The sequence below is a fragment of the Heterodontus francisci genome, chromosome 17 (genome assembly GCF_036365525.1).
Source record: "Heterodontus francisci isolate sHetFra1 chromosome 17, sHetFra1.hap1, whole genome shotgun sequence".
Classification (NCBI taxonomy): Eukaryota; Metazoa; Chordata; class Chondrichthyes; order Heterodontiformes; family Heterodontidae; genus Heterodontus; species Heterodontus francisci.
This window is the reverse complement of record NC_090387.1, coordinates 34,607,007-34,626,290: the sequence shown is the minus strand read 5'-3', so window position 1 is coordinate 34,626,290 and position 19,284 is coordinate 34,607,007. Positions and strand designations below refer to the sequence as shown.

The 19,284-nt window shown below is 41.0% G+C and overlaps 1 protein-coding gene across 2 annotated transcripts in view; it reads left to right on the top strand.

The window, feature by feature from the left end:
- Window positions 1–19,181, top strand: part of slc22a31 (solute carrier family 22 member 31) — a 51,409-nt gene extending 32,228 nt beyond the window's left edge. The window contains exons 7-9 of one of the 2 annotated variants that reach the window (XM_068049262.1): window positions 7,172–7,386; window positions 15,678–15,789; window positions 17,647–19,181. In XM_068049262.1, the coding sequence (XP_067905363.1) occupies window positions 7,172–7,386; window positions 15,678–15,789; window positions 17,647–18,052 (733 nt within the window). In that variant the 3' untranslated portion in view covers window positions 18,053–19,181. The remainder of the gene's footprint in view (window positions 1–7,171; window positions 7,387–15,677; window positions 15,790–17,646) is intronic. The other variant, XM_068049263.1, reaches the window with a different exon arrangement.
- The last annotated feature ends 103 nt before the right edge of the window (window positions 19,182–19,284 follow it).

The window sequence follows — 19,284 nt, the reverse complement described above, 5'->3', positions numbered from 1 at the left end:
CTCTGGCAGGATGAAACTAGTGGTGTCCTACAGGAATCTGTGTTGGGGCCTCAATTATTCACATTATTCAATAACGACTTGGATGATGGCATAGTAAGTCATGTATCCAAATTTGCTGCTGATGCAAAGTTAGGCGGCGTTGTAGACCGTCTAGATGATAGCATAAAATTGCAAAGAGATATTGACAGACTAAGTGAATGGGCAAAACTGTGGGAGATGGATTTCATTGCGGGCAAGTGTGAGATTATCCACTTTGGTCCAAAAAAGGATAGAGATGGGTATTTTCTAAATGGGAAGAGGTTAAGTACAGTGGATGCCCAAAGAGACTTGGGGGTTCAGGTGCACAGATCTTTAAAATTCCACGAGCAAGTGCAGAAAATAATCAAAAAGGCTAATGGAATGCTAGCCTTTATATCTAGAGGATTGGAGTATAAAGACAGAGGTTATCCTGCAGCTGTACAGAACCCTGATTAGACCCCAATTGCAGTACTGTGAGCAATTCTGGGCACCACACCTTAGGAAGGATATATTGGCCTTGGAGGGAGTGCAACGTAGGTTGGTGATACCTGGACTACAGGGGTTAAGTTACGAGGAGAGATTGCACAAATTAGGCCTATTTTCGCTGGAATTTAGAAGGTTGAGGGGTGATCTGATTGAAGTCTTCAAGATGTTAACAGGAAATGACAGGTTAGAAAAAGATGAACTATTTCCACAGGTTGGAGATTCTAAAACTAGGGGGCATAGTCTAAAAATTAGGACCAGTCATTCAGGAGAGATGTTAGGAAGCACTTCTTTACGCAAAGGGTGGTAGAGGTTTGGAACTCTCCCACAAAAAGCAGTTGAAGCTAGAACAGTTGTTAATTTTAAATCTGAGATGAATAGATCTTTGTTAAGCAAAGATATTAAGGGATCTGGGCCAAAGGCAGGTATATGGAGTTAGGCTGCGGGTCAGCCCTGATCTCATTGAATGGCGGGACAGGCTCAAGGGGCTGAATGGCCTACTCCTGTTCCTATATGTCCAATCTCTCCTCATACATCAGACCTGCCATCCCAGGAATCAGTCTGGTAAACCTTCGCTGCACTCCCTCTATAGCAAGAACATCCTTCCTCAGAAAAGGAGACCAAAACTGCACACAATATTCCAGGTGTGGCCTCACCAAGGCCCTGTATTATTGCAGAAAGACATCCCTACTCGTGTACTCTAATCTCTCGCTATGCAGGCCAACATACCATTTGCCGCCTTTACCGCCTGTTGCACCTGCATCCTTAGCTTCAGCGACTGGTGTACAAGAACACCCAGGTCTCGCTGTATATTCCTCTCTCTGTTTACAGTCGTTCAGATAATAATCCGCCTTCCTGCTTTTGCTACCAAAGTGGATAACCTCACATTTATCCACACTATACTGCATCTGCCATGCATTAGCCCACTCACTCAACTTGTCCAAATCACCCTGAAGCCTTTCTGCATCCTCCTCACAACTCTCCCTCCCACCCAGTTTTGTGTCATCTGCAAATTTGGAGATATTGCATTTAGTTCCCTCATCTAAATCATTTAATGTATGTTGTAAATAGCTGGGATTTTTTTTAATTTTTTTTTATTTTTTAGAGATACAGCACTGAAACAGGCCCTTCGGCCCACCGAGTCTGTGCCGAACATCAACCACCCATTTATACTAATTCTACACTAATCCCATATTCCTACCAAACATCCCCACCTGTCCCTATATTTCCCTACCACCTACCTATACTAGTGACAATTTATAATGGCCAATTTACCTATCAACCTGCAAGTCTTTTGGCTTGTAGGAGGAAACCGGGGCACCCGGAGAAAACCCACGCAGACACAGGGAGAACTTGCAAACTCCACACAGGCAGTACCCGGAATCGAACCCGGGTCCCTGCAGCTGTGAGGCTGCGGTGCTAACCACTGCGCCACTGTGCCGCCCACTGTGCTGGGATCCTAGCACCAATCCCTGCAATACCCCACTAGTCACTGCCTGCCATTTGGAAAAAGACCCATTTATCCATATTCTTTGTTTCCTGTCTGCCAACCAATTTTCTACCCATCGCAATACACTATCCCCAATCCCATGCGCTTTAATTTTACACGCTAATCTCTTATGTGGAACTTTGTCGAAAGCCTTCTGAAAGTCCAAGTAAACCACATCCACTGGCTTCCCCTCGTCAACTCTACTAGTTACATCCTCAAAGAATTCTAGTAGATTTGTCAAGCATGATTTCCCTTTCATAAATCCATGCTGGCTCTGCCCGATTCTACCACTGTTCTCTAAGTGCTCTGCAACAAAATCTTTGATATTGAACTCTAGAATTTTCCCCATTACCGACGTCAGGTTGACTAGTCTGTAATTCCCTGCTTTCTCTCTACCTCCCTTTTTAAATAGTGGGGTTACATTAGCTACCCTCCAATCTGTAGGAACTGTTCCAGAGTCTATAGAATCTTGGAAGATGACCACCAATGCATCCACTATTTCCAGGCCCACTTCCTTATGTACTCTGGGTTGCATACCATCAGGCCCTGGGAATTTATCGGCCTTCAATCCCATCAATTTCCCCAACACTATTTCTCTAATACTGATTTCCTTCAGTTCCTCTCTCTCAGTAAGCCCTGTGTTCCCCAACATTTCTGGTATGATATTTGTGTCCTCCTTTGTGAAGACAGAACCAAAGTATGCATTTATTTGGTCAGCCACTTCTTTGTTCCCCATAATAAATTCCTCTGTTTCTGACTGAAAGGGACCTACATTTGTCTTTACCAATCTTTTTTTCTCTTCACATACCTATAGAAACTTTTACAGTCAGTCTTTATGTTCCCCGCAAGCTTGCTCTCTTGCTCTATTTTCCCCTTCTGAATCAATCCCTTCGTCGTCTTTTGCTGAATTCTAAACTGCTCCCAATCCTCAGGTCTGTTGTTTTTTCTGGAAAATTTATATGCCTCTTCCTCGGATCTAATGCTATCTCTAATTTCTCTTGTAAGCCATGGTTTGGCTACCTTTCCCGTTTTACTTTTGCGCCAGACAGGGATAAACAATTGTTGCAGTTCATCCATGCGCTCTTTAAATGTTTGCCATTGCCTATCCACCGTCATTCCTTTAAGTAACGTTTCCCAATCCGTCATAGCCAACTATGAAGACAGGATTGCAGTTGGAAAAGGCCATAAAAATGGATAAATTGGATTTTGGGTTTTATATTTAGGATTGCTGAATGCAAGAAAAAAAAGTGATTATTAAACTGAGAAAATGGTTAAGCTGAAGTTGATCTGCATGCAGTTTTGGATATCCTAAAAAGATTATTGGGCTTAGTCATAGGCACTTCCTAGTTAAGATTATGTTTACATTCTATTCTTGTATATAGAACTGCATTTGCCGCATCTCTCCACTATTCTAAACTGTTCATCACTCTGTACTTTCTTGCATTCTTAGTTTGTCATGCCCCTAATTATGATGGACAGCAAATTTAGACATTCTCTTAATGCACTGGTCCAAATCATTTTGAAGAAGTGGTCATAAAGTAGATCCATGAGACATGTTACCAGCTACATCTCAACAATCAGAAACATCCATTTACCTCTCTTTTTCTATCCATCAGCAATTCTTTTAGACATACTGCATTACAGAAAGGACATAATTGCTCTGGAGAGAGTACAGAGGAGATTTACAAGAATGTTGCCAGGGCTTGCAAGTTGCAGCTATGAGGAACGATTGGATGGGCTAGGGTTGTTTTCCTTAGAACAGAGGAAGCTGAGGAGTGATTTAATAGAGGTGTACAAAATTTATGAAGGGCCTAGATAGAGTAGACAGGAAGGACCTGTTGCCCCTAGCGGAGAGGTCATTTACCAGGGGACTCCGATTTAAGGTGATTGGTAGGAAGATTAGAGGCGACATGAGGAGAAACTTTTTCACCCAGTGGGTGGTGGGTGTCTGGAATTCACTGCCAGAAATGGTGGTGGAGGCAGAAACCCTCAATTCTTTTAAAAGGTCCCTGGACCTGCACCTGAAGTGCTGTAACCTGCAAGGCTATGGGCCAGGTGCTGGAAGGTAGGATTAGATTGGGCAACTAGATTTTCTGGCCAGCACGGACACAGCAGGCTGAATGGCGGCCTCCTGTGCCGTAATCTTTCTATGGTTCTATGCTGTTTACCTTCCAGTACCATGGGCCCCATATGGAACTTCTTAATTTAACATATCTTTTTGAAAATCCAAACATAATTGCTTCATTACCTTAGTCTACATTCAGTAATTTTCTTTATAGAATTTGACTAATTTTATTGACCCTTTACTTTATATTAAAAAAAATTTGTTCTTGGGATGTGAGCATCGCTGGCTAGGCCAGCATTTATTGCCCATCCCTAATTACCCTTGAGTCTTTTTGAACTGCTACAGTCCATGTGATGTAGGTACACCCGACGTACTATTTTCTGCAGCAGATTGATACAACTGAGTGCTATGCCATTTCGGAAGGCAGTTAAGAGTCAACCACAGTTGAATCTCGGCCAGATTGGGCAAGAATGGCAGGCTTCCACCCCTGAATATCCCTGAAGGATATTCGTGAACCAACTGGATTTTTGCAACAATCCAGTAGTTTCATGATCATTGTTAATAAGACTACCGTTTTAGTAATTGAATTTTAAATTCTCCCAGTTGCCATGGTGGGATTCAAAAGCATGTAGCCAGAGCATTAGTTCAGGCCTCTGGATTGCTAGTCCAGTAACATTCCCACTATGCGACTGTCCCCTAATCGGTGTGTTCCTGACTGTCCAACTCTTTCTAATTATTCATGTAATGCTATTCCACTTTGTGTTCTCTAGCAGTTTTCCTCCTATTGACACAAGGCTGTCAGCTTATTGATTTCATCCAGGGCTGTAGTAGTCACTACCCTTTTGGTCTTCTGGTGCAATTCCTGTTCCCAAAGAATTTGGGAACCATAGTTGGTACTTCTCTAATCGAGTTCATCATCAACCAACTTGAGTATTTTACATGTAAATAACTTGGAAAATTTAAGTTTCACCAAATCACATCGTAACATATATAATACACAGTCCTTTCTTTCTCTCCTCTGTAAATACAGTGACAAAATATTTGTTTAACACCTCTTACTGTAAAGTTGTTTACTTGATCCCTATTGGCTCCATCACTTTGTGGCTATTCAGTTGCTCTAGGTGTTATTAGAATAGCCTTTTGCTGCTATCTTTTATATTGCCTGCTGGTCTTGTTTTTTGATAGCTTCAGTTTTCTCTCGCTCTCTTGCTCTTCACTGTATAACTCATTGGTTAGGCCACAACCTGAGTACTGTCTGCAGTTCTTGTCACCTCATTACAGAAAGGATGTAATTGCACTAGAGAGGGTACAGAGGAGATTTACGAGGATGTTGTCAGGACTGGAAAAATGCAGCTATGAAGAAAGATTGGATAGACTGGGGTTATTCTCTTTGGAATAGAGAAGGCTGAGGGGAGATCTCATTGAAATGTACAAAATTTTGAGGGGCCTGGATAGAGTGGATGTGAAGGGCCTAGTTACCTTAGCAGAGAGGTCAGTGATTATGGAGCATAGATTTAAAGTGATTGGTAGAAAAATTAGAGCAGAGTTGAGGGAAAAAATTTCCTCCCAGTGGGTGATGGGGGTCTGGAACGCACTGCCTGAAAGGGTAGTTGAGGCAGAAACCCTCAACTCATTCAAAAGGAGTCTGGATAAGCACCTGAAGTGCCGTAATCTCTAGGGCTGTGGACCAAATGGTGGAAGGTGGGATTAGAATGGGTGGATTGTTTTTTTGGCCGGCACAGACACGATGGGCCAAATGGCCTGTTTCTGTGCTCTAAACCTTGTATGATTCTCTCTTTCTCGCCCGCGCGCCCTTTTTTTTTCTATCTGCCATTGGTTTTTCATTATTTTTTGCTCTCTAATTTAACACTATTGGTGTCCTCCAGCTTAACATGAGCTTAACCTTATTTTGTCGAGATTTTTGCTCTCCTCATCTGTGACAAATATTGATGTAATTCTTTGATATGCTTTTTGGGGAAAATAAATTACTCTTGCTAGACAATATGAATTTGGTCGAAATTGGATAAAATTCTAGCTCTCTGCTAATAAATCAAATAGAGAATTTAAGACAAAACTGCTTTACCCAGAGAGTGGTTAGAATATGCAACTTGCTACCACAAGGAGTAGTTGAGGCGAATAGCATTTAAGGGGAAATTATATGTGCACGTAAGGTAGAAAGGAACAGAAGGATATGCTGATGAAGTTTAATGAGAAGGGTGGGAGATAGCTCTGTAGAGGATACACAATGGCACTAACCATTTGGGATGACTACCCTGTTTCTGTACTGTAGACTCCATAATTCTATGTAATTTTCAATTATTTAGAAAAATCTCCCCATTCCTAATGGCACTGATTTCACTGGTGTGGTGTTCCACAGATGTTGATGGCTTTCTGGTAATTTCCCCAAATGATCATTCTTCATAAACCTGGTTTGGTTTAGAGATACAGCACTGAAACAGGCCCTTCGGCCCACCGAGTCTGTGCCGACCATCAACCACCCATTTATACTAATCCTACACTAATTCCATATTCCTACCACATCCCCACCTGTCCCTATATTTCCCTACCACCTATCTATACTAGGGACAATTTATAATGGCCAATTTACCTATCAACCTGCAAGTCTTTGGCATGTGGGAGGAAACCGGAGCACCCGGAGGAAATCCACGCAGACACAGGGAGAACTTGCAAACTGCACACAGGCAGTACCCAGAATTGAACCCGGGTCGCTGGAGCTGTGAGGCTGCGGTGCTAACCACTGCGCCGCCCAATGTGAATGATGGTGACTATTGGACTTTGGAGGGCACTCTCCAAGCTCATAGATGAGACTGGAAGAAATACTGCTGAATAATGAAACATGGCTCTCCTACTCTTGTTCAAGAAATACAAAATCCTAGCCTAACGGCAATTTTGTTCTCTTGCACTAGCATACTTTCACCTTTCACTGAGATTTAAAGTTGACTTGTTTGTACAAAATAAAAATGCCTACTTATTACCAACTTACCACAGAATCTATTGCATTTACCTTACCACCTCTGGAATTTAGATCCATATTAATGTTTAAGCCATTACAATGACTCCACCTAGAGGGGATAAACTTATTCATTTCATCTCAGGTTCATCGGCAGTGGAATCCAGCGTTGCTTTTCCCAAAACCTTGTTGGTTATAGCACCAGGTTCAACTTGAGCTATTTTGTCACTGCCGGTGCTGAAGGTGTGGCCCTCCTTTTCCTATATTTTACCGTGAACAAGTTTGGCCGACGTGGTATTCTACTGCTGTCAACAATCATCACAGGAATGTCATCACTGTTGTTGCTTGCTCTTATACAGTGTAAGTAAAGATGATCACTACAAATTTTTTGAACAGGAAGTAGAAAAGTGCTCTTATTTCTAACTCTACCCAAACTCTTTGTGGTGTCTCTCAACATTAGTTGTAGTTCTTAATGAGAAATTTTACAAATACTGGTTCTACTGAATCATCTAGACAAAGTAGCCTGGTACAGCAGTCTTTCAGCATAGTAACAACAAAATGTTTTGACTTGCACAAAAAGAGAAAAGGGACAAATTGATGAGTCTTAGTTTGTGTCACATTTGGAAGAGATTAAATTGCGAACAGAAATGAAAATGTAAAGGACGTAAGACATGAAATAGGAGCAGAAGTAGAACAAACGGCCCGTCGAGCCTGCTCTGCCATTCAAAATAATCATGACTGATCTTGGGCTTCAACTCCACTTTCCTGTCCGCTCCCCATATCCCTTGATTCCCTGAAACCAAAAATATGTCTATCCCAGCCTTAAATATGTTCAGTGATGAAATGTCTGCTACCATCTGGGGTAGAGAATTCCAAAAGATTCTCAAACCTTTGAGTGAAGAAATTTCTTCTCATCTTAGTCCTAAATGATTGTCCCTTTATCCTGAGACTGTGCCCCCGTGTTCTAGATTCCCAGCTATCGGAAACAACCTCTCTGTGTCTTTGCTGTCAAAATGTTGCTGCTTCGGTTGCAAAAAGAACACCTTCACTGTGTAATTCTACACGGACCTTCTTGGATAGGAACAGTGCTGGATACTTGGATGAATGAGATTGTCAGAGTTTGGTTATCAATCACCACATATCAACCGAGGAAGTAAAGAAAACCACAAATTTCTAGGATAGGCAACAGCACAAAGGTAATAGTTATTTTTAAATACTCAAACATGAATTTTCCTGAGGTTTCAATGGGTAAATGCTTTGCATGGTGTGTTTTTAGAATGAGAACATTACAGCGCAGTACAGGCCCTTCGGTCCTCGATGTTGCGCCGACCTGTGAAACCATCTGACCTACACTATTCCATTTGCATCCATATGTCTATCCAATGACCACTTAAATGCCCTTCAAGTTGGCGAGTCTACTACTGCTGCAGGCAGGGCGTTTCACGCCCCTACTACTCTCTTGAGTAAAGAAACTACCTCTGACATCTGTCCTATATTTATCACCCCTCAACTTAAAGCTATGTCCCCTCGTGTTTGCCATCACCATCCGAGGAAAAAGACGCTGGCTATCCACCCGATCTAACCCTCTGATTATCTTATGTCTCTATTAAGTCACCTCTCCTCCTCCTTCTCTCCAACGAAAACGACCTCAAGTCCCTCAGCCTTTCCTCGTAAGACCTTCCCTCCATACCAGGCAACATCCTAGTAAATCTCCTCTGCACCCTTTCCAAAGCTTCCACATCCTTCCTATAATGCGGTGACCAGAACTGCACGCAATATTCCAGGTGCGGTCTCACCAGAGTTTTGTAGAGCTGCAGCATGACCTCGTGGCTCCGAAACTCGATCCCCCTACTAATAAAAGCTAACACACCATATGCCTTCTTAACAGCCCTATTAACCTGGGTAGCAACCTTCAGGGATTTATGCACCTGGACACCAAGATCTCTCTACTCATCTACACTACCAAGAATCTTCCCATTAGCCAAGTACTCTGCATTCCTGTTACTCCTTCCAAAGTGAATCACCTCACACTTTTCCGCATTAAACTCCATTTGCCATCTCTCAGCCCAGCTCTGCAGCCTATCTATGTCCCTCTGTACCCTACAACATCCTTCGGCACTATCCACAACTCCACCGACCTTAGTGTCATCCGCAAATTTACTAACCCACCCTTCTACACCCTCATCCAGGTCATTTATAAAAATGACAAACAGCAGTGGCCCCAAAACAGATCCTTGCGGTACACCACTAGTAACTAAACTCCAGGATGAACATTTGCCATCAACCACCACCCTCTGTCTTCTTTCAGCTAGCCAATTTCTGATCCAAAGCTCTAAATCACCTTCAACCCCATACTTCCGTATTTTCTGCAATAGCCTACCGTGGGGAACCTTATCAAACGCCTTACTGAAATCCATATACACCACATCAACTGCTTTACCCTCATCCACCTGTTTGGTCACCTTCTCGAAAAACTCAATAAGGTTTGTGAGGCTCTGCCTACCCGTCACAAAACCGTGCTGACTATCGCTAATGAACTTATTCTTTTCAAGATGATTATAAATCCTGTCTCTTTATAACCTTATCCAACATTTTACCCACAACTGAAGTAAGGCTCACAGGTCTATAATTACCAGGGCTGTCTCTACTCCCCTTCTTGAACAAGGGGACAACATTTGCTATCCTCCAGTCTTCCGGCACTATTCCTGTCGACAATGACGACATAAAGATCAAGGACAAAGGCTCTGCAATCTCCTCCCTAGCTTCCCAGAGAATCCTAGGATAAATCCCATCTGGCCCAGGGGACTTATCTATTTTCACACTTTCCAAAATTGCTAACACCTCCTCCTTGTGAACCTCAATCCCATCTAGCCTAGTAGTCTGTATCTCAGTATTCTCCTCGACAACATTTTCTTTCTCTACTGTAAATACTGACGCAAAATATTCATTTAACACTTCCCCTATCGCCTCTGATTCCACACACAACTTCCCACTACTATCCTTGATTGGCCCTAATCTAACTCTAGTCATTCTTTTATTCCTGATATACCTATAGAAAGCCTTGGGGTTTTCCCTGATCCTATCCGCCAATGACTTCTCGTGTCCTCTCCTTGCTCTTCTTAGCTCTCCCTTTAGATCCTTCCTGGCTAGCTTGTAGCTCTCAAGCGCCCTAACTGAGCCTTCATGTCTCATCCTAACATAAGCCTTCTTCCTCTTGACAAGCGCTTCAACTTCTTTAGTAAACCACGGCTCCCTCGCTCGACAACTTCCTCCCTGCCTCACAGGTACATACTTATCATACTTATAGTTATTGAGCTATATGCATTGGGAAGTTCTAGATTTCATCTCTGACCTTTTGCTGCCTTAGTGAATATCACCTGGGCATTGATGAAGCCACAGTCCATTGGTTAAGGAATAATGGCCTGAGTTCTTGCTCCTAATCAGTCCTATGACAAGCCCCATGGAAAATGCATATGGTGAACATTGGTTATGGGCACAACTACTGTTGTGAATGGTCTATAGCGAGGATTTAAAAGAGAAACCTGACTCTGAGAACACCTTATGGAGATCAAAATGACTTAAGACCAATCAGATGTTTTAACAGATGTACAGGGAAAACCGTAACTAGGATTGCAACAAAATTCAATTAGGAACCCCCCCCCACCGCAACTGTATAATGTATTCCAATACAATTGCTTTATTATCCCTCCATATAGTACACTGAGATACTGCAGAAAAATTTGAGTCCAACCTTGGTGTGCAGTTTCATGTGCATCAGTAGTTTAATAAGTCACACTTGAGCTTGAACTGTGAATATTAGCCAGATTTTTTAGCATGGAGCTATCACTGCGAAGGCCAATTCTACCGTCACCTGCTATCCATCATAAAGGCTACCAGCAGATACCAGATAGCAATCAGGAGCATGAGAGCCCTGTTTAATTCTTCTTAACCTCTACCACTCAGATTGAGGAGAATTGTAGCGTTATATTACTGTTCCTGCAGAGAACTAAATCTGGACATCCTGCCAGTCAAACCTGTGAACTTCTAACCTGCATGAATCAGCTACTTGATACCCTAACGGGTGAAGTCGAGCTTGTCTTTTTGGTGCAGTGTTCAATACCTTGCCTGGGCATGGCCGGTCCAGTATAAACCAACAAATACAATCTGGCCAATTACTGTCCCACCAGTGTACTCTCAATCATTAGCAAAGTGATAGAAGATGTCTTTGATAGTGCTATCAAGCTGCACTTGCCAATAACATGCTCACCGGTGCTTGGTTTGGGTTCTGCCAGGATCACCTGGCTCCAGACTTCTTAACAGCATTAGTCCAAATATAGACACAGGAGGTGAATTCCAGAGGTGAGAGTGAGTGCCCTTGACTTAAAGGCATCATTTGACTGTGTGTGGCATCAAGGAGCTCTAGTAAAATTGAAGTCAATCAGAATCCGAGGGGGGAAACTCTTCACTGGCTGGAGTCATACCTAGCACAAAGGAAGATGGTTGTGATTGTTGGAGGCCAATCATCATAGTCCCAGGACATCACTGAAGGGGCAGTGCCCTAGGCCCAAACATATTCAGCTACTTCATCAATAACATTCCCACCAACACAAGGTCAGAGGTGGGCATGTTCGCTGATTGCAGTGTTCATCACCATGCCCAATTCCTCAGAGAATGAAGCAATCCATGACTGCATGCAGCAAGATCTGGACATCATTCAGGCTTGGTCTGAGGAGTGGCATGTAATGTTTGTGCCACACAGTGCCAGACATTCAATGGCATGACCATTGCTGAATTCCCCCACTATCATCATCCTGGGGGTTACCACTGACCAGAAACTTAACTGGGCTAGTCCCATAAGTACTGTGGCTCAGGAGCAGATCGGAGGCTGCGTATTCTGTGGTGAGTGACTCACTAGACTCCCCGGGGCCTTTCCACCATCTATAAGGCACAGTACGGGAATGCGATAGAATACACTACACTTGCCCAGATCAGTGCAGCTCCAAAAATGCTCAAGAAGCTTACAAAGCAGCTGGCTAGATCAGAACCCCATCCACCACCATAAACATTCACTCCCTCCAGCACACCATGGCAGCAGTGTATCATCTACACAATATAATTCAGCAACTCGCCAAGGCTTCTTTGACCACCTTCCAAACCCGTGACCTACACTGGCTAGAAAAACAATGGCAGCAGGCGCATGGGAACACCACCACCTGCAAGTTTTCTCCAGGCCACACACCATCCTGACTTGAAAATATGTGTTCCTTCATTGTGTCAAAATCCTGGAACTGCCTACCGAACAACATTGTGGGTATACCTATATCACATGGACTGCAGTGGTTCAAGAAGATGGTAGTGAGCCACCTTCTCGAGGGCAATTAGGGATGGACAGTAAATGTTGGCCTTGCTAGCAATGCCCATACCCTGTGAGTGAATAAAGGTAACCTTGGTAAGTTTGGCAGAAGTCTCTTTAAAAATTAAGTCCTCTCTCTACCACTTCTTTGTCACTTTTGTAATTTCCCTGCTTACCTACCAGTTTATTCTGAAGTTCTATTTTTATTTTTCAACTAGTCCTACTCAAAATATGGAAGTTGAAATTTACATGGGATACATGAATTAAACCTTATTTGAGGAGGTAATTTTCAATTTAGCCAGGACAAATGAATTTTATTTTGTAATTTTTTTTTTAATGAATACATTAATATATTTTAAACTTGTGCATTTTCTAGGGTCTTTCTCACTCTAGAGTAAATTTAAATTTTCACGCGCTGGGCAGAGCTCAAAGAAGGATGTGACTGAGAGAATTGCAGAACCGGCTCAATTTTTGTTTAATTTCAGTGCAAGGAAAATAGATGGGTTATCAAAGTGTGACCTCCGCATTATATTTTCCTTTCTGCGCTCTACCCAGGTGATGCTTAATGTCTGGATGGTAAGGAAGTGAATTTACTTCAAGTGCTATATATGTATATTAGAGGTGCTGTAGAGGAATACACGAAACATTCGTAACAAGACAGATGAATTTATGGCACAAATAGAAATGAGTTTGATCTAGTGGCCGTTATGGAGACGTCATTGCAGGGTGAGCAAGGTTTGGAACTAAATATTCCAGCAAAGATAGGCAAAATGGAAAAGAAGGTGGAATAGCCCTGATAAAAGCAGTAGTGAGAATGGCTCTTAGTACAGAAAATCAGAATGTAAAATCAGTTTGGGTGGAGCTAGGAAAGGATAAAGGGTAGAAGACACTGATGGGAATAGTTTTATAGATTCCCTAACAGTAATCGTAGTGTTGGACAGAGTATAAAGCAGTAAATTGGGCAAGCGTGTACCAAGGGTAATGCAATAATCCTAGGGGACTTTAATCTTCTTAAAGATTAGGCAAACCAAATTGGCAAAAGTAGCCATCTCATAACTTCATATTGAGAGTGATGTAGTTAAGTACAAAACTAGTGTCTTAAATTTAAACAAAGGTAATTAAGGAGGTAAGAGAGACAAGTTAGCTGAGGTAGTTTGGAAAACTAGATTAAAAGACATGTTTGTAGTTCAACAATGGCAAACATTTAAAGAAATAATTCTCAATTAATATACATTTCCTTGAGGAATTAAAAACTCCATTGGAAAGCAGTCCATTTGTGGCTAACTAGCCAAGTTAAGGATAATATTAGATTGAAAGAGGCTTACAATATTGCCAAAAAGAATAATAAGCCTGAGGATTGGGAGGGTTTTCAAAGGATGTGCAAGAAATTGATAGAGGAAAAAAATAGAATGAGAGCAAACCAGAAAAAATATAAAAACATAGTGAGAACTTCTGCAAGTATATAATAGAGATTAGCGAAAGGAAAAAATGGGTCCCTTTAGGGATGGGAGGAATTATAATTAAGAATGAGGAAGAGAGCAGAAGACACGCACAACATACCAGAAATTGAGGGGAACCAAAGATGTAATGAGAGTGAGGAACTTAAAAGAAATTACTGTTAGTAAAGGAAAAATGCACGGGAGAAAATGGGACTAAAAGCTATCAAATTCCCTGTACCTGGTGGCCTACAACCTAGTGTTTTAAAAGAGTTAGCTGCAGAGATGGTGGATAAACTCAATTTTGATCTTGCAAAATTCCATAGATTCTAGAATCATTCCCAATGATTGGAAGATAGCAAATATAATCCTGCTGTTTCAGAAAGAAACGGGAGAGTGTAAAAGGCTAGTTAGTCTGATATCGGTATTAGGGGAAAATGATAGATTCTTTTATTCAGGATATAGCAAAAAGGCGCTTGGAAAATCACAATGATTAGGCAGAGTCAACACCATTTTATAAAAGGGAAATCCTGCTTGGCAAATCTGTTTTTTTTTGAGGATTTAACTAGCAGGGTAGATGAGGGTAATCGCTAGATGTTGTGTATTTTGATCTTCAGAAGGCATTCAGTAAGATGGTATGCAAGGTTAGGGCTCATGGGATTGAGTGTAATATGTTAGCATGGATTGAGGATTGATTCACTGACAGAAAACAGAGAGTAGGAATAAGCAGGTAATTTTCAGGATAGCAGGGAGTGCTGCAAGGAGCAGTGCTTGGGTCTCAGCTATTTACAATCTATATCAATGACTTCAATGAAGGAACTGAGTGTAATGTATCCAAGTTTGCTGATGATAAAAAGCAAGGTAGGAAAGTAAGCTGTGAGGAGGACAAGCTGCAAAGACCGATTAAGTGATTGGGCAAGAGGTGGCAGATGAAGTGTGAAATTATCGACTTTTATAGGAAAACGAAATATTTTTTTTAAAAGGTGGGAAAGTAGAAAATGTTCAGAGATTTGGATGTCCTTGTACATGAATCACAAAGTTAACATGGAGGTACAGCAAGCAATTAGGAAGGCAAATGGTATGTTGGCCTTTGCATGGGGATTGAATTATAAGAATATTGAAGTCTTGCTTTGGTGAAATCATATCTGGAGTACTATGTACAGTTTTGGTTTCCTTAGCTAAGGAAGGATATACTTGCCTTAGAGGGAGTGCAATGAAGGTTCACTTGATTTAATTCCTCAGATGACGGGGCTGCCGTATGAGGAGATATGGTGTAGATTGTGCCTTGTGTTCTCTGGAGTTCAGAAGAATGAGAGATAATCTTATTGAAACGTATAAAATTCTTAGGCTTAACAGGGTAGATGCTGAAGGCTGTTTCCTCAGGCGTGAGAGTCTAGAACTAGTAGCAATAGTCTCAGGATAAAGGCTGGCCATTTCGGATTGGGATGAGGAGAAACCTCTTCACTCAGAAGGTTGTAACTCTCTAGCCTAGATGGCTGTGGATGCTAAGTTATTGAGAATATTCAAGACTGAGATTGACTTTTGGACACTAACCTAAATGTACAGAGGGATATGGAGATCAGGGTGGAAAATGGAATTTGTGTAAAATTTTAGCCATGCTCTTTTATTGAATGGTCGAGCAGGCTCGAGGGTTCATATGGCCTGCTCCTCCTATTTCTATGTACTATGTCTGTTAACTGCATTTGTACCAGATTGAGAGAATCTAGTGCCAAATCTGGAGCAAGCAAGAATAATGGATGTATACACTAAGACTCTCTTGAGCTATTTGGCAGAAGGGATTTGAGTTTTTTTTGTTCTTTGGTTTTACGCTACCAACAGTTTTTTTTTTTGTTTTCCTGCAGATCTGCATCGCCGTCTTATCCTGGCTCTTTCCATTCTGGGTCTTTTCTCAGCCTACTCTGTTGTTACACTGAGCATATTTTTTGCCAGTGAGGTTATCCCGACGGTAGTTAGGTAAGTACAGCAATTGCACTATTTCATGTTCATTTTTTAAAAACTTTTTATATAATTGTCTTTATTGTGACTACATTTGACACCTTGCATTTGAATTAAAATAGCAAATATAAACTTCTGCAAGCTAGTAATGCATTCTAATACTATAAATGTGCTAGAAGTAACAATGGAAAGGTGGAATTAAAATATCCTTTAGTAAATTATTTTAAAACTGATTCATGTTTGAAAGTTGCACGCTATTTTCAACACTAGATTTGCAGTCTGAAGATTGCTACATTTTTAATGCAGTGTACTGTGTGCCTCTGCACTTATTTGCCCTGTGTGTTCGTTTTTCTCTTCCCCATCACCTCCCCTTGTTGTAAGTGTTGAAGTAGAAATTCAGGCTGGTACAGTAGTTGAGGTCCTCCACATTTAGGTATTTTTTAGTCTGCCATTTAAATTACAAGAGAGTGGAAGGTCATGCCGTTTTGAAATAATAGGCTAGAAGCTGCGAGGTCTTTTTTTCCCTGCTGTCACCCATGTTGCAAAGTGTGCATCTCCAGCTGATAATTCACTATGATAATAGACAGGAACCTCACATGTATATGGATTTTTAAGCTACTTGGTTTGAGTATCTTGATCTCTGGTTTATTATTGTGGTGCAAACCTCTTTCCCCTCCAGGCATATAAGCACTTGAGATTTTTTGTGCTTTTCCTATGCAAGAAAGGCTGTGCCTTGTTTGTACATTTGGAAAAGGTGCTGTCTCTAATGTGAACTGATGAATTAGATTTTTTGGAAAAGGATATATTTTTGACTTATCCAGTGCTTGTATAATATGAACATACTACCAGCGTGATAGTAGCCTTCCTCACAACATTTAACTAATTTATGGTTTTCATGGAAAAATAGAGAGAATTCAGGAATTTGATCCCAAAGCATCAATTTAAAAATTACAGAATCCCATAAAATAAAACTGAATTTGATATATTCAGTCACACAAATCATTGGCCCCAACTATGAGCACTAATGTACAGAAAAGACTAGGTTATCTAAAAATATGTTCAAGTTGATGTCTTTCTAAACCATTTAAGGGATAGTGTATTACTGTAGGAGGGCATCAGATAACTGCTTACCTTAGACTTGCCTTACATCCTTATGGGCAAAAAGTCTTTTGTGCTACAGTTGCTGATAGCATAGCGAGGAAATGCAAGTCAGCAGGGCAACCAATAGGCTATCGCGTTAACCAGTAAGATTTAAGGATTAGGAATTAAACACAGGAAGAACTAAGAAGGAGGATGAATTCATTGTCAAATCAAATAAAGAGAAATAAAGAAAAGGAAACATATTTGAGAGAAACAAAAAACAAAGGAAAAGGAAGAAAGTTAGTTTAAAAAAAGACTTTTTAAAATCTCCCTAAAGGAGTGAGACTCCACACTTGTTAATACTTAATGCCAGAGAGGTTGGTTGCCTGTCAGTAAAAAAAAAATAAAACTTATCACATTGTTAAGCTTGTACTTGACTTTATTGGGCAAATACAAAAAATTCCTTTTATGTAAAAAAAAATATATCAACTTGGAGGTCAAGAGAGAGACTCTTTTTTTCATTGAGCTAATAGTGGAGCAGTGCAACTCAGACAGCAACTTTTGGATATTCTCACTTAACCACATACCTGTCCTCGCCTGATGTACCATTTACCCATAAGTAACAGTGAGCACCATTTAGCTTTACTGTTATTCTGGCAACAATTCTCGCCCATTATGAAATAATCATTTATATTTTATAATCAGCTTTACAATTTTCCAGAAGCACTTAAAAGCTATGTTATAGTATCTATATTTACCTATTCATAATTTCTTTCTTTATGAAAATGTTTTTAGAGGTGCAGGCTTAGGCCTTATTATGGCAACTGGCTGCATTGGAAAAGCAACATCTCCAATTATGGATCTCCACAATAAACATGGCTTCTTTCTTCTTCATGTTGTGTTTGCCTCTTTTGCTGTCCTCTCAGTACTGTGCATCATGTTGCTTCCAGAAAGCAAACGGAAGCCTCTCCCAGAATCTTTAAAAGATGGTGAAAAGCAGAGACGTCCTCCGCTGTTTTTATCACGAAACAAGGCTAGAGCTCCTCTGCTATGCTCAGAACAGCACAGACGTTATAATCCAGAAAACTATTCCAAACTTGTAACAGCAACCAAGAAAATGTTGGCCCAAAGTGCCCCTTTTCAATCACAGGATCCTGTAAGCAAAAGTGTGACTGAGGAGACCAGCGAGTCAACATCGTAGTCAATCCTTCATTTGTATATGTAGAAATACTCCACTATTGTATATTCTGCACTACAGCAAATGGTTGTTTAGACATTACAGAATTTGTATTATCTAAGATTTAATTTGGGCTGTTTGGCTAAACTACAAACTGTTTAACATGTTGGCTCACCTCTGAAGAAGTTCAGCTCTCCATCACGAGGACCTGTTTCTAAAGATATATATTTCCATAGTGATCTGTAAATTGGGATCAGAGTTTAAAGTATAAAATGTTGAATGGACTTTCAGGTTATATACACCTCCACTCAGCTGTATGTCAATAGGCTTGTATGTTGCCTTATGTAAATAATGTGCACAATGTAGTTTGTCACTTATTGCACTTTATTTTTTTAAACAGCCAAACAAGTGTCTTGGAGCAACTCAGCATGGGATACCAAGTTGCTATATATGTAATATCAATTGTGTTCACTGTCATAGACATATCTTGGCCTGGGTTGAAATCATGTTTGAAATTCTTTTGGTTTATGAAGATCAAATTCCTTGCTCTCCTTTCCATACCATGTTACATTGATCAAATCCTTGTATGGATCATGTGATATATGTGTAAGCAAAGCCTTTACTTTGTTTAATTGTTTACTGCAGTAAAAATGGAAAACTGTTGCCTATTACTTTTAAAGGTTATGCAGCCAATTTTGCCAATTTGGTTGGTGCTTGGTCTAAACTATTGTCTCAGAAATTGGTTAGTTGTCAGAGACCTAAAAGATGAATTCTTCAATTATAGTCATACACAAATGCATCAGAAGTTTCTTGGGTTCAGTTCCAAACAGTGTGCATTAGCCAAAATGTCAGTGGAGAGCCCGCCTCCACCAGCCTGTCGAGTCACACCAGGATTTTACGCCCCTTTCTCTTTCTCTTTCTCCCCCCACCCCCCGGCCCCCAAACCCGGGCCCAGGCCCTTAATTGGTCTTGGGCGGGTCTTCCAACTCTGAGGCAGGAAATCCAGTCTAATGGAGCCCTGCCACCAACCCACGCGTGGGGGGCTGTAAAATTCCGGACATTTCTACCTGCCCAATTGATTCATTAGAACCTGTGTTTTTGAGGGCTGGGATTCATAATTAATTACAACATATTTTTGAAATTCTTATTTCAGCAACCTAGCAGGAGGCTTTACAGTAAGATTGAAGTTCTGATACCTTTTTAAGAGGATGGATTGCGGGTCACAGAAAAAAATTGAGGTTTAGGTCCAATAGCAG